The sequence below is a fragment of the Alligator sinensis genome, unplaced genomic scaffold (genome assembly GCF_000455745.1).
Source record: "Alligator sinensis unplaced genomic scaffold, ASM45574v1 scaffold74_2, whole genome shotgun sequence".
In the NCBI taxonomy this organism is placed as follows: domain Eukaryota; kingdom Metazoa; phylum Chordata; order Crocodylia; family Alligatoridae; genus Alligator; species Alligator sinensis.
In genome coordinates this window covers 2,094,263-2,109,797 of record NW_005841931.1, presented here as the reverse complement: position 1 = coordinate 2,109,797, position 15,535 = coordinate 2,094,263, and the positions used below count along the sequence as shown (strand labels likewise).

The 15,535-nt window shown below is 43.7% G+C and overlaps 1 protein-coding gene and 1 long non-coding RNA gene across 6 annotated transcripts in view; one reads left to right on the top strand and one right to left on the bottom strand.

Annotated features, from left to right (window-relative positions):
• The window catches only part of LOC112549569, a 30,532-nt gene extending 27,430 nt beyond the window's left edge, over window positions 1-3,102 (top strand). Inside the window, exon 3 of the long non-coding RNA XR_003093033.1 lies at window positions 3,036-3,102. This is a non-coding gene — a long non-coding RNA (uncharacterized LOC112549569). The remainder of the gene's footprint in view (window positions 1-3,035) is intronic.
• HIPK2 (homeodomain interacting protein kinase 2) overlaps window positions 1-15,535 on the bottom strand; it is a 195,181-nt gene that overhangs the window by 42,879 nt on the left and 136,767 nt on the right. For all 5 annotated transcript variants that reach the window (XM_025198878.1, XM_025198880.1, XM_006019526.3 and 2 more), the window contains 4 exons: window positions 10,560-10,683; window positions 8,360-8,479; window positions 3,196-3,282; window positions 2,047-2,231 (listed from right to left, as the gene is read on the bottom strand). In XM_025198878.1, the coding sequence (XP_025054663.1) occupies window positions 2,047-2,231; window positions 3,196-3,282; window positions 8,360-8,479; window positions 10,560-10,683 (516 nt within the window). The remainder of the gene's footprint in view (window positions 1-2,046; window positions 2,232-3,195; window positions 3,283-8,359; window positions 8,480-10,559; window positions 10,684-15,535) is intronic.

The following is a 15,535-nucleotide window of genomic DNA, read 5'->3' as shown; positions in this document are numbered from 1 at the left end:
ATAATCTAAACAGAGAGAAATTTAAAGAAGTAATGAATATGAGCATTAAACTTTTAAAATATAATTTAGCTTTTAATAATCCAGGATGTTTCATATTCAAAAAAGCACCTGGAGAGGGGACAAAATAGGACAGAAGGACTGTGGCATTTCAAGATCCATGCAGTCAGATATGGGGAGCTAGAAGTCAGATTTGTTTTGTGGCTTCTTTGGACCTACTCCCTCAAGAGTTGGGCCTTGCAGTCCTTACTCTGAACCATGCTACCATAGAAGCTGCTTCCAGAAACTGTGTCTTTCCTATATGTTCATTTCCTCTGCTTCCTGATTTACTTTCAAGAAGATTACAACTCCCAGAATCCCTCGGGTCTTTGAAGTTTCTATTCCCAAAAACAAGGACAGTTATAGACAAGACTTTAAATCAACCTGCCTACATCAGTTAAAGCCTGTGGTCCTGACCACAATCAAAATTTCTGATACAGAAGGAGCGTGCAGTAGTAACACACCAAGCTGGTAACATGTTCCTTATCTAGCATATTCGTCCCATTTTTTTTATACAGGTAAAATTCCCACTGAGCCCTCCCTGGGTAAAAACTTCCATCTTTGTTGGGAGTTTTGCCTGAGCAGAGTGTAAGTAAGAACTTCAGGAGTGACATCCATTGAAATCAGTCAATTGAAATCAATGGAAAGTTTCCTTATGGCAATGGACTAAGGCCAAAATCTCTAAAATTTTAAACAGTTGCCACACATAAAAAGGATTGTTGCCAATAAAAAGCACATTACAGAAAATCAAAAATAGATTTGTGTGTATTATTTTCATATTTTCATAAAACACTGTAATGCTTTATTTATGAACAGTTTTACATAAAAGCAGTTTGCCCCTCTGTTTATAGCGATGATCTATCTTACTATGTTTCTGCTGCATTTATTAAATCAGAATCTGTGCTTATATGGCCTCCTTAATTACAGACTGCCTTACAGTCTTTAAGGTATTTATTCTCACCGCACCCCTCTGAGACAGGACGATACTAGTATGTCTGTTTTACCGATGGGAAATGAGGTGCAGAGAAACAAATGGCCAGACTGCTGCTACCTAAGGATATGTTGCTGCCTAAGGATGCAAACAGGTTTTCTGTGGGGCTTTGAGGACTAGATACCGAACTCCCATTGAAATCAACTGGAAATAAGTATCTTTTGCTTCAGAAAATCTCTCTGAAAGCTTATCTGCATTTGTAGGAACCTTCACACCTTTAGAAAATCTAGTCCTAAGTAACTTGATCAAGGTCATATTGATGTCTATACCACAGTAGTGAACTGAACTCAGGTTTCCCTCATGCTAGGCTAGTGGGCTCTGTGGCACTGGCCTTACTGTAAATGAGAGTCAGGCCTTAGTGAACCACGTTTCATAACATTGCTGGGACGCCATTCAACAGATGTAGAAACTTCTTCAAGTGATTTGCTCAAGACTGCATAGGCAGTCTGGTACAGAGCTAGGAATTGAACTCAAATTTCTTGTTACCAGTGCTTTACTTTAAAACTGGGGTCCTCAGCAAGCCAGTCACAAACAGGTATCAGGGGCCATAACCAAAATACCCTCTCCAGCTAGTTAAAATGGTGAAAGCCTCTGAGCCAGGGCTCTAAGCAGGACGCAGGTATGTAGGAGAGGGGAGGTTTCCACTATGGATCAGGTTGAGAACCACTGCAATAGCTATGGAGGACTCTGCTTCCTCTTCCACATGCACTAATTCATGGATCCAGTATTAACTGGACATATTTTTTCTGCATTTTAGTGTGGATGGATGTGATTATTGAATATTATAATACACATAGTGTGTTCTGCAGTAGTTTGGAGTGCCATGTAACTGCAACAAGTTTCTTATTTGTGCTAGATTTAGTACTTTTTAAAAACAAAAATAATATCTTTACATCTAAACTTCTAAATCCTGTTACTAGGCCCTTGTATCTACCTAGCCACAACCCAGTGCCCCCCATATCCTGTAGGGTTTTTTTTCTGTCCAACACCCCAAACAAGATAGAAAACAGGAAGCATACTGTGTGCTGTGGGGAAAATCAAGCAAATGCGTCATGGTGACAAAGGGGTGGTTCAGAGTTTCAATCGGTGTTATTCTTTTATCTGCATCTATAGTCAACATCTTCTTTAACAGATCTATAAACTCGCGCCGGTCTGCCTTTTCCACCAACATATCACTTCCTTCCAAATCTGTTGTCATATTCACCTGGAAGAGAAAGGACAATCACAACAATTAAAAGAAAAAGCAGATGGTCAGGTCTCCAACAGATCACATCCTTTCCTGGCTGAAGCATCTTTACAGCATGTTACCATCTCTAGTAGGGTAGCGCCTAAGGTCACAAGGAAGACTGAGGTGGCCAATCATTGGCATCTGGCTAGTGCAAGCCAAGTCTCTAGACAGGCAGTTATGTATTTAGCTCATTTGGGTCAATGGATAATGAAGCTCTTAGTTACCCTTCACTGAAGATGAACAGATTCTGTGTAGTAACAGACAAGCTCTGACAATCATTATGTATCATATAAAGCACTATACAATTAGACTACTTAATTGTGTGTCCCATGACACGAAAAAGTAGATATCAGCAATGTTTCCTATAAACCTACTAGTTATCTATCAGGTGCTGGGAAGAACCTTCATTTCATCTGATCAATTTATTCAAGTCTTTCCTAATCCCAACCCTTCATTTCTGTGGATTAAAAATACCATGGGTAGATCTTGTTGGTGTTAACTTAAATATACCCTGACCAAATCCACTATCAAAACAGGAAAACAATAGTATTAAGCAGCAACAGCACTTTTCTTCCACAGAAAGCAAATGCTTTACAAAGCGGGTACACATTATCATCATCCCCATTCCACAAGCTGGGAAAATGAGACAGAGAAGTTAGGTAATTTATCCAAGGTCACACAGAAAGTCAGTGGCAGAAACAAGAACAGAATTTAAACCTTTTGAAGCTCAGCCCTGTGACCTTGCCTCATAATGACAGTGCCACCTTATATCTCTTTCAGCACTAACCCTGGCCCTGTGTGCAGACCCCCATAGCAGCACATGAAAATTGGGAGCCACCTGGACAGGTATAGTCTTGGTTTTTCTCAAGGGCTTCTCCTTTGTTTGCCTTGCCCAGAAGCATGTGAAGCATTCTTGCTTGTTTTTCACCAACATTTTTACCTGTGCCATATCATCCAAACAGTTGAAAATGTACTTCCTTGCTTCCTTCGACTTAATCCCCGTCTCTGCCTCATGATCATCTGGTGTCTGCTCGAGACAGGAAAAAGCCGTTTAGCAGAGCTGCCCTATATTTAAATACAAGTGATGTGCCAGCCCAAACCGTGCACCCCTTTAGAGAATGTTCCATATCTCTTGCCTGACTGTTTAACATAAATAGCACTATATACAACATAGTGGCCTCCCTCTACATGTTATAATATTGTGCAATTACCTGATTAACTGTGCAATTGCCTTAAGACCAGCTACATGTGCAAAGTAAGTAGCACACCATAAAAAGCTCCAACCAGCTATGAAGTTAGTCCTTGAAAATGTGTACTAACCTTCTAACTGGTTGCTATTGAGCTTTAATTTGTAGCAGGGTCTCCTCTATGGCTGGAATCCCTGTCAGCAGCCACAGGGCTGCATCATACTTAGCATGAAACCCCTGGGTCAGGAAGATGGTGGGGGTGTCATACACTCCTAAGCCTGGGAGGTCACAGCTGCCACAATCCCACAGACCTCAGGGTTTCACACACCCCTGAGCCTGGGAGACTGCAGTAAACACAATCCCCCAGGCTTGGAGGTTTCACACGCCCCCCACCCCAAGTGTGGGAGATTGTGGCTGCTGCAATCCCCCATATGGCACCCCCAGGGCTGGGAGCCTTTCAGCTGAGGGGGCTTCCACCTGTCACAGCTTGCTTCTTGGTCGTGCAAGGGGAGCCCAGGATCAGCATCAGCAATAAGGTACAATGGGATCTAATACATGACTCCACAATTGTGCATCCTGCCATGCACGTGTGGCATGGCAAGAGATGCAATTGTGTGGATTGCACATTAGATCCTATCACACCTTTACCTGCGCATGTAAAGGGGGCCAGTGTTTGGTATACTTATATAGCTCATCTCGTATCCAAGTGTCCCGAAATGCTTTCTCTCCTCCTCTACAGGCCTTATATCCCTATGGTGCCTTACTGAACCCTTCTCCATTTTTGCTTTCCTTACTGAACCCTTTCCCATACGTAAGGCCTATGCAACATCCTGTCAGCCAGGAAACTAAACAGGAGTCTCCTCAGAGCCCAAAGACCCCACTCTTTGTTAAGCTAAAGGATTCAGTGTTGAGAAAACCAGGCACTGATTGGCTAAGGAGTTGGCTAAAAGGAGCTTAAGATGGGTTACTTTGAAATGTGAGTTATCTAACTGCACAGCAATTATGCAGTGATTGGTCTTGGAACTCATCCTGTTTAATATTTTCATTAGAGAGTTTGGTGCAAGAACTAGATGTCTTTATGAAATGTGTAGACAGTAGTAAGATGGAAGGCATTGCTGATATAAAGAAGGACTAGATGATTATACAATAATAAATAGGAGTTGGAGCTGGAGTATTGCATCCAATTCTGGGTTCCACATTTTGCACCAGGCTCCACTCCCATGCATCAGGAACTGGGAGAACATCTGTCCACCAGGGCACCCCAAGAAAAGACAAGGTCTAATGGTCACAAACTGCTGGAATCCCATTTTAGACTGGACATAAGGAAAAACATCTTTACTGTCCGAGTCTCCAGAGTCTAGAATAGACTCCCCCCAGAAGTGGTACAAGCACTACGCGGAGGACGTAGTCTTTTTGGACTTTAGGAAGGCCTTTGAAACCATCTCTCACCTCATCCTCATTAAAAAATTAGGCGACTGTGGTGTCAATGCCTACACAGTCAGATGGGTCACAAACTAGCTGGAGGGCCGCACCCAGAGAGTGGTGGTGGACGGGTCATTTTTGACCTGGAGAGATGTGGACAGTGGGGTTCCCCAGGGTTCGGTCCTAGGGCCCGCACTGTTCAATATCTTCATTGGCGATTTGGACAAGGGGTTGAAAAGCACCTTGTTCAAGTTTGCAGTTGACACTAAAATGTGGGGAGAAGTGAGCACGCTAGAAGTGAGGGACAGGCTACAACTAGATCTGGACAGGTTACAGAGGTGGGCAGATGAGAATAGGATGGGTTTCAATACGGACAAGTGCAAGGTGCTGCACCTGGGAAGGAAGAACCAGCAGCATACCTACAGGCTGGGGAACTCCCTTCTTGTCAGCACACAGGCAGAAAAGGATCTTGGTGTCACTATTGATTCCAAGATGAACATGTGCTGCCAATGTGGGGACGCGGTCAGGAAGGCTAACCATACCTTGTCATGCATCCATAGATGCATCACGAGCAGGTGCAAGGAGGTGATCCTCCCCCTCTATGCAATATTGGTCAGGCCACAGTTGGAGTACTGCATCCAGTTTTGGGCGCTGCACTTCAGGAGGGATGTGGACAGCATTGAGAGGGTCCAAAGGAGGGCCACTTGCGTGATCAGGGGGCAGCACGGCAGACCCTATGAGGAGATGCTACAGGACCTGAACCTGTTCAGCCTCCACAAAAGAAGGCTGAGAGGGGATCTGGTCGCTGCCTATAAACTTGCCAAGGGGGACCAGCAGGCAATGGGAGAGTCCCTGTTCCCCTGAGCACTATCAGGGGTAACAAGGAACAACGGCCATAAGTTGACTGAGAGTAGGTTCAGGCTGGACATTAGGAAGCACTACTTCACAGTCAGGGCCGCTAGGAGCTGGAACCAACTTCCAAGGGAAGTGGTGCTCACCCCTACCCTGGAGGTCTTCGAAAGGAGGCTAGACAGCCACCTAGCTGGGGTCATTTGACCCCAGCATCCTTTCCTGCCCATGGCAGGGGGTCGGACTTGATGATCTGCTTAGGTCCCTTCTGACCCTACCAACTATGAAACTATGGATTCCTTTAAGAAATGGTTGGATGCTTATCTTGCTGGGGTAATCTGACCCCAGCTGACTTCCTGCCCCTTGGGCAGGGGGCTGGACCCGATGATCTCGTGAGGTCTCTTCCAGCCCTAATGTCTATGAGATCTATGAAATAGATAACCTTGTTGAGTGGAGCAGTAGAAATGATCTGAAATTTAATAGTATAAGGAACAACACTGAGAACTTGCACTACTAGATGGGAATTCATTTACTGGAGGCAGCAGAGGAGAAGGACATAGTTATATTGACTGATTATAGGATGACCATAAACTATCAATGTGATGAAGCCATGAAGAAAGCTAACACCTGATGTTCCTGTGTGGCAAGAAAGGTACATCTAGTAAAGACAGGGACATATTAGTACTACTACACAAGGCACTGGTACGATAACATTTAGAATAATGTGTAGGATTTTGATTGTCTCTCTTCAAAAAATAAATTTAAACTTGAACAGGTATAGAGAAGGGTTATTAGGAGGGTTAGTGGATTGGAGAGTCTCTCTCATGAAAGAAGACTAAAAGAGTTTGGCTAGATTAGCTTGGCAAAATGAGGGTTAAGAGAGGATGATTACTCTTTATAAATCTATTCACAGGATGAAAATCACTGAGTGAAACACTATTTAAGTTAGAAAAGATTAACGGCACAAGATCAAATGCATACAAAATGGTCAAAACGATGACTAAAAAAATGAAAATGAAAATCAGAAAAAGGTTTTAACCATTACAGCACTGAAGTTACAGATTGGTCTTCTGAAAAAAAAATTATGAGAGCAAAGAATGGGAATTGCTTCATGATGAAGCTCAACAGGTTTACAGGAGAGATAATATAATAGGAAAGGCATGTTCTAGGTATAGTAATCTGAGTGTCATATGTGATTCTGAGAACTTGGTATCTCCATATAGGGATTGAAAGGAAACTTAATATCTGGATGGGAGGTAGCTGAAGTCCCCTGCTCGGAGGTTTCTTCTAGTTACCTGTAGGGACTAACAAGGTTTTTTTTTCCTTTCATGAAAACATTACAAGATTTCCTCTAAAGCACTGGGCATTGGCCACTACTAGAGGTGGGAGTTTGGCCTAGGTGTACCAGTTCTATTAAGGTGCTAACATCTCAGATGCACAGAATTCAACCTATTGCCAAATTTGGGAGCAGGAAATAGTTTTTTTTCCCAGGTCAGACTGGCATTGACTGTGGGAGCTGCAGGCAGGGGAATGGGGTGGAGAAGGGGTGGAGGTAGGGCAAGGTAGTCTTTATCTGCATGATCTTCATCCTAAGAGGGAAGAGGTGGTAAGGGCTTAAGGCTGCAGGGAGGCAGGGAAGAACAGGGAAGTACAGTAGGGGCAGAGCAAATGAGTACAGTAGGGGCAGAGGGGAAGTACAGTACAGGCAGCAGCTATGGCTCTGGCCCCAACCCTGGAGTTGCAGCAGTTGCCTTCCCCACCACCACCTCATACTCAAATCCAAGATGAGGGGCTATGTTTAATGGGGGGGGGGGGGGTGGATCCCCATCTTGGATTTGAGCAAATCTGGTATTTAACTGGTTCAGATGAAAGCGTGTTTAACTAAACAGAAATAAAACCCATCCAGAGGCAGATTTTATGTAAATTAAGCATCATTTCATCAGTCATAAATCTCAGCTACAAAGAGCAAAGATACAAATGACAATCCCAGAATAACAGGATATTTCTCTCTCTAAACCAAATTTTAAAAGTCCCCCATACACAATTAAAGCCTGAACTGTTCCCAGTGGAGTAGATTCTAAGGTAGGACTTAAAGGGAGTCTTTACACGTGCTCCAAGGATGGGCAGAGGAGAGTGGGGAGAGGGGGGCACTTTAATTATTGCAGTTCTGAGAGCAGCTCTAATTAAAGTGCCTATAGTGTCTGGTGTATTCAGTGTCCTGCACTTCAAAATGGTGGTGGGGGCACTTTAACTAAAGTTCGTCCAACAAGCTTTAATGAAAAACACCCTTGCTAGTATTCTGAAGCATGGGGAAGCTGAATACATGAGATGCTGAGGCCACTGGAATGCGCTAATTAGCATGCTTCACCAGACTCGATTAATCGAGTCTGCAATACCAAGGCAGTACCAAGGTCTGCAGTATCTTGGCAATACCAAGAACTAACTATAAAACCTTCAGGCCAGTCAAAGTTTGCATAATTCTGTCACGGTAGTCTTATCTCAGCTTGTACCCCACTCCCCACCAGTATCTCAGTTATGGGAAGTGTGTCTATGCACTGCAGAGAGATGAGATCTGGGCCCTGAATTCACCAGAGTGTCACCTTATTTCCAACCTACTGTTGCAAGATGAAGGAAACATCTTCCTACCTTCAGCCTCCACAAAGGATACGGTGAATCTGTATCCCTGTTGAAAAATCTTGTAGTCTTTGTCCCTGCGCTTAGCAAATACTCTGCCGGTAAGCCCTGTGTCTGTGAAATATAGCGAATCTGTAAGAGAAGGATGAGGAGTCACTGTTCAACCTGTGACAATTTCTGGTGGTTTCCCTTTTGGGAGGACAGAAGGTATATAAAACAATGGAACAAAGCAAGAAAGAGAAAAATGTATACCACTAATCTTTAGTGAGGACACAGTAACAGGAACAATAAGCAAGAGAATTCTCATACACCTTAACAGACTTCCTCCCTTTATCATTAATGTCTATGGGCATTTCCCCTTAAAATCTATACAATATTCTTCCTTTCTCTTTTAAATATATGGATAAGAAGGAATTAAGTGCATGTAGACATTAGAGGTTAAAGAATATTCACGGATTTAAATAGTAAGCTTTCACTGATTTTTAAGAAAAATTCTCCTCTGTGAGGTTTACCATATCAATAATTTGATACTTGCGCTCTTCTTCCAATGGACAATACAGACTTTCTTAGGAGCAATTCAGAGGATAGGGCAGATAACTATGAAGCCAGTATCTGAACATAGGTGGCCTGTATATTCAGGCAAATTTATACCATCACTTTGTGACATATATTTAATTCGCAGTTTCCATATGGTTTACTGCACTTGTCCTGCCACTAACTTTCACAGACTGTCTCAATGGTATACCCAGGACTACAAGAGGCTACATGTCTTTTTTAAGAGCTTAGAGTTATTTAATGAAAAAAAAGGTATGCGACTACGTAATTAAAGACTGATATAATGCACAGATAGGCTGGCACATGAAATTTTAACTTTGGCCTTTCCTGACTTCTGAATGCTTCACTTTGCAAACTCAATATTCTTGTGTCATAGGAAATTCTTCAGAAAAGTAGTAAGTATTTCTGAAATGCAAAGGTGGAGGGGACAAAAATAAGTATAAGCTGAAGCTGCCAGGACATCAAATCACTGCCAGTCCTGGCTTGTTCAAAGCGCCTACCCTGTCTTTGGAGTTTTTTAAGTGCATTGGGGAGAGGGTCCCTCCTGCACTCCTTAGAAACTTCAAGAGCTGTTCTTCAGCCCACTCCCAACCTAACAAGCCTATAGAGTTGGAGGCAGAGGCTCAAATTCAGCTCCTGCTGATCTCTCAGCTCCACAGCTCTCCATAAACTCGACTAGAGCAGAGTTTCTCACTGTGAAGTGAAGTTAGCTGTGCTTGTATGTACAATGATTTCTTTCTCAGCTGTGCACTTTATGAGGTCTGGAATGGGGGGAAGCTACGCTTCAGGCTCGGTATGCGATTTTTCAAAGGCTCGTTCGTTTGTCAGCTCAAAACTGATTTCCTCTGGAACAGCTAATGGCACTACATTTTGCTGAAGGCTATTTCCATGCCAAATTTTACCTTTAAAGCATTGGCTAAAAAAACAATTAAAAAAAGAAGTGTCAGGAACATTTTCATAATGGGAAATATATATATATATATATATATATATTTTGCCCTACTGTCCTTTTTTTTTGCACTTCCTGCAAAAAGACCTCTTTCAGAACTCAAGCCTACAGTTGCAGAAAGTCATGAACAACTGAAAAAGGTGATTAGAACTGAAACTGTTATGCAGTCTGACCTGTCAAAGCTGCTGCATCATTTGTTATAGATATAAGAGGAACATAAAAGGCTACGCGAATGGAGATATGAAGATCTACATTGCTATGCGAATTCTCTTTCTTGTCATTCCTTTTAATATATGTCTTCATAAGGGGGATTATGGAAAGCAGTAGAGTTCACACAATTTCGCATAATATATCAAATAAACCCTTATTTAATACTTGCTGTTACAGTGGAGTAAGGATGTTGCTTTGTTCAGTGATTAGAGATCATCTACAGAGCTTTCTAATCAACAGGAATTTATACTTTTGATTGGCAGTTCACTTAGACAGTCAGTCCTTAAAGGCACAGTACTAAGAATCTTACTGGTTACCTAGAATATTACAGGTGGATAAGGAAAAGGTTGTTTTAGAATAATAAAAAACAAATGAAAATATCTTCTGCCAGCAAAGAATACCAAGGTAACAATGTGTTCATTATTTCTTATACAAGAAGGAAAAAAAATCCACTGTACTTTGATCATTAGCTACTTCACCTTCAGCATCCATACCAACCTGATCATACTCTGAAGCTCCTGGGTATAAAGGCCACCCCAAGAACAACTCTGCAATGACACATCCCAGTGACCACATATCAATTGCTTCACAGAATGGTAAACCAAGGATGATTTCAGGGGCTCTGCAAAAGTAAAGGATAGAAAAAAAATGTCACCATTGTTAAACACACTTGCCATTTGTTGAGATCCATGTAAAACAGTTATACCCAAGAAACCATATGCAGTACACAGCTGCCCAAAAGTGGTGATATACTGTGAACAACAAGTTAGCTGGTCTAACAAAACCCAAGAACTATGCTACATATTCTAACACTCCATCTGGTACTGGCAATGTATCTATTAATGAACCCACTTGGCATATATAAAGGCATTGCCTTTACAGGGTACTCCTGGAACAAAACTTAGTCAAATTATGGTAATACTATTGAGTCCTAACATTTCACTATTCATCAACATTTCATCTATAGATTTTAAAACTCTTTACAAAGGACAGAACTTTCATTATTTCCACTTTGCAGAAGGGGGAAACTGAGGCCCCAAATGAGGAGAAATGATTTGCTAGTCTCAAACAACTAAAAATAGAATGAAGTTTCCTGATTCCTCATCTCCAGTGTCCTAGTTGCCTTCATTCACAGAACTTGAACTGCTTTATAAATGTTCATACCACATTTACTTGAATACCTGACAAGGTTCCCCCCCACTTGCAATTGGCATGGGGAAAAAGCCCCTCATCTTATAATCGCATACAACATCTCACTAAATACATTGGCTATCATTCAACTGCTGATAAAAGCAGCATGTGCTCAGCAATGGAAACCAACTATGAAGTTGATTAAATGCAATCAACACTAAGCACTACTATAAAATACATGGTCCACACGTTGGGCAAACATGTTGATGGGAATCTACTATAAGAACAGGTTAGTGTAGCCCATCTGAATAAGACATATGGTAGTGCCCAATAAGTGCAGTCCCCCTCACTGCCAACTCTTTTCCAAATCGTGGTAAGCCACAAAATTGCATATAGTTCAACCAAAATCCCTGTTGCCCCCTCTCTGGCACATATGATTAGTGTGGCCCTACCTCTATAAGGTGAAGCCAGACCAGGTCGCTGTGCCTCATCTGCATATACATCTTTGAAGCATCCCAAGACTTGTGACAAGAACACCTGCTTCCAGTCATGAGTGGGGGCTAATTAGTACATGGATCCTTTGTGGGGGTATCTGGAGTACAGGGTAGTGGGAGGAGAGGTGATGAGGGGGGCAGCCTGGGGTTGGAGCCAGACCCACAGTTGCTGCCTGCCTCTGAATGCTCTGCTACCCCTCCCCTGCAACCTCCAGTCTCTCCCCCAACACTGCTTCTCCCTCTCTGTCCCCCTCTGCTGCACTCCTCTTTACTTTTGCGCGGTGCCAACAGGCTCCATCCCTGCTGCACAGTGGCATGGAGCCGGCACTGTTATTCCAGTCTGGCCCCGTAGCAGCAGTGCTGGCTCTCCATTGCTCCTGCTATAGGGCCAGGCTGGAACAACAGTGCCGGCTCCACACCACTGCTATGGGGCCAGGCTAGAGCCATGCTCTGTGCCCTTGGCTGCAGCAGGGATGGGGCCTGTTGGTGCAGAGGAAAGGTAAGAGGGGACAAGGGTTGAGGGCAAGCCGGGGGGGAGAAACTTTGGGTGGGATGGAGATGGGAGGAAGGGGGACAGGGACCTGAGGCTGCGAGTGGCAGAAGTGGCATGGAGAGGGAAGGAGTGGGGAACAGGGGAAAGGGGAATCGGGGCAGCCTAAGACCGCAAGACGGAGGGCAGGCACAATGAGGGGTAAGTGGGGGAGGGGGACAAACTACCTGCCGCTATCATTGCCTGCCCCATTACTGCCTCCCACCTGTCCTCCCCCTTCTGCCTCCACCATTGTTTGTCCCCCACCACCTTACCCCATTATTGCCCCCCTCATCACCTCTCCCCATAGCTCCTGCAGTAATGGGGGGAGGGATGAATTTAATATGATCGTCTAATAATTAAATTCCACACCTGGAAAACTATAATAACTTTACAAATTTTCTGTGTGCAGAATCTAATTATTATGGGTCATCTTACATTTAGGGTCATCTTGTATTTGAGTAAATATGGTAGTCCTGTAAGGTATAAACATATTTTTTTTTACTTTTTTATATAGATGAGCACATAGGTGACATGTAAGAGGCGCACAGAGGGGCATGTGCCCCCCCTGAGTTTGGCCACCACTGAAGCTGTTACCAAGCTTCTGCAGGCGGTCGCTGCTCACAAGCCACTGCCGACGTGGCTGGTGGCGTCTGTGGGCAGTCACTGCTCGCCACTCCCCCATCCACCGCCTGTGGGTAGTCCCCACTTGCCGCTCACCACCATGGTGCCTCCCGCCTCCCCCCGCCCCCATCTTGGAAGGCACCAGTCGTTCATGGATTAGCACAATGTAAAACAGAGAAACAGCTTGGCACCAAGGCCACAGAGAGTTAGTGATGTTGGCAAAAACAGAACCCAGGAATCTTGCTTCTCAAGCCCATGTTCCAAGCACTGAACTACATTTCCTCTCTAGTTCCAGGTGGGACACAGCAAAAGGGGATGCTAACGCACCCCCCCCCCCAATCTATCTAGTCCAGTATATCTCTACTGTTTGCTTCAACCAATGCCAGTTGAGGCTGAACACACATCCATGTAGCATATTCCAGCATTAGATCTCCTATGAAAATGGAAAAGGAGGAAGGGGTAAAATGGAAAAGGAGGAAGGAAATAAAATATTTTATTTCTGAGAGGATTTAATACAGTACTTCACAATTAACTTAAGTGCTCACAAAGAGAAGCTATATCTTGCCTTTATCTGCAAAGTTTTAATCTATCCAGGTCACCTCCAGCAGATGCAACTGGTGCAAAGCTTTTCTTTTTTAACACAGAAAATTCTAGCATTAGAGAACTAAACCAAAAGCCCACATCTCTTAGACTGAGCGTCCAAAGACCCATGGACTCCTCAGCTGCTTTGTATTTTAATGGCAACACTCATCTAAGAACTTCAGAGCACTTTTCAAGAACTGAGAGATCCATTCTTATAGCACCCCAACAAAGACAATATGTATTGTTTGTTAATAACTGCATCCTTTTGCAGTTGGAAACTGAGGCACAGACCTGCTGCCTGATCTTATTATATTTCTTGCAATTCTCCCATGATGCTTTCCTAAGGTCCCAGCTCCAGGAATATGGAGACTGTGTCAGAATTTCAGCATTCGTTAGCTTTTTTTAAAGAGGACATTTCCAGGCCACATAGCCCCAACAAAAAACTCATGGGGTGCATCTACACATGCAATTAATGTGTCTAAATTTTTTTGTGAAGAAAATTCAGGCTTATTAAAATGCTTCCCAGTGGATGTCTACATATGCACCCTGGTCAAAAGCAAACTGAGCCCCAAAGGAGCAGCCCAGTCCAGGGCTGCTCCTGCCCTAATCTGCCCCCCTGCAGCAGGCAGGGGGAGCTCCAGGCTCCTCTGAATGCCAGTCCTGGGCTGTCAGTCCCCAGCTCTGGAGGGTGGGGGAGCCTGTCCTGATCTCCAGGTGGCTAGAAGACAAGGTCCTGTGGAGCTGGGACAGCTCTCCCTGCCCCCTGTAACCCTCTGCTGCCTAGGCTGGCTTACAGTAATTTGCTTCTGGTCAGCATCTATTGGTGCCTGTAGATGTGCTGCAGGGCTGCTCCAATGCACTGTAATCACAGTGCATTGGAGCAGACTCGATTAATCAAGTCTGCTGGAATGTGGTAATTACTGTGGTCCAGCCAGCCTTGGGGTCTTGTGTATTAGTGTCCCTGTACTTCACAGTGGCAGCGGGGGTGCTTGAACTAAAGCTCAAACAAGCTTCAGTTCAAGCGGCCCTGCCGTCATTTTAAAGCACAGGGATGCTAATACACAAGAGGCTGTGGCACTTTAATTGAAGTGGCTGTGGCGCTTTAATTTAAACCATCCCCTCCTACCCCCAGTGCACATGTAAAAGTGCTCTACACATGCACTTCAGCACATTAGGTTAATAAATTGATTTCTAGTACCTGTATCTACAGGTACTAGAAAATGGCGCATCAGACTAACCTACTGCACAGTGATTGCTATGCATGTGTAGATGGTGACACTTTACTGCACATTCGATTAGCATGTGCAGTAAAACATCTTGTGTAGATGCGCCATACAGATAAGCCTTAAGGCCTTGAAAAGCAAAAGGCAAATAAAGAGAATCTGAAAAGTATTGTTTTTAAAGCTTCATGATTTTAAAACCAGTCCCAGTTTCTGGGGGTCTGACTCATGGTTTCAGAATGTTTGAGGTTGGCAATACTCAACACAGCAAGTGCCTCTGCCCATGTTAGAGTCAGAAATAAAACCCGTGACTCCCAGCCTCCTCCCCTAACCACTGGGTTGTCTCTGAGACTATGCCATTTTTCACTGACACACCCCCAGGGGGCTCAAAACTCTCAACTGCAGTTGAAAACTCATGGTATTGCTTCCTCACGTAGAGACACATCTTCAGCAAGCAACCAAGCAAAATGGGTGGGGTGTTCTTTAATAAACTAGCAAACACACAGTAATAATAACCCACACACAATTCCCAGCACAAAACCCCCTTCAACACTGGACTGACTTGGAGTGATGAAAACAAAATTGTTCATCCCCAAACTCAGCACCCCAGAATCTAAGCATTGAGGAAGATCTGGGAATTTTAAGCCTGGAATGTCTCTGACACCCCTACACAGAACATGCTAAAAGCCTGAGTTAAAAATCAGCCCCCCTTCAGCACTCCTAATTTATTCTGTGATTGCTACAAGCTTGTAGATCCACTACTGCTTTGCATTAGTCTGCACATCACTTCAAACTTTCTTATCCCAATATCATGAGACCACTCAGGAGCAATGGCACAGGGTTAATTTTCTAGATCTATCATCTATACTCCCCTCCCTTCCTTCTCTACACACT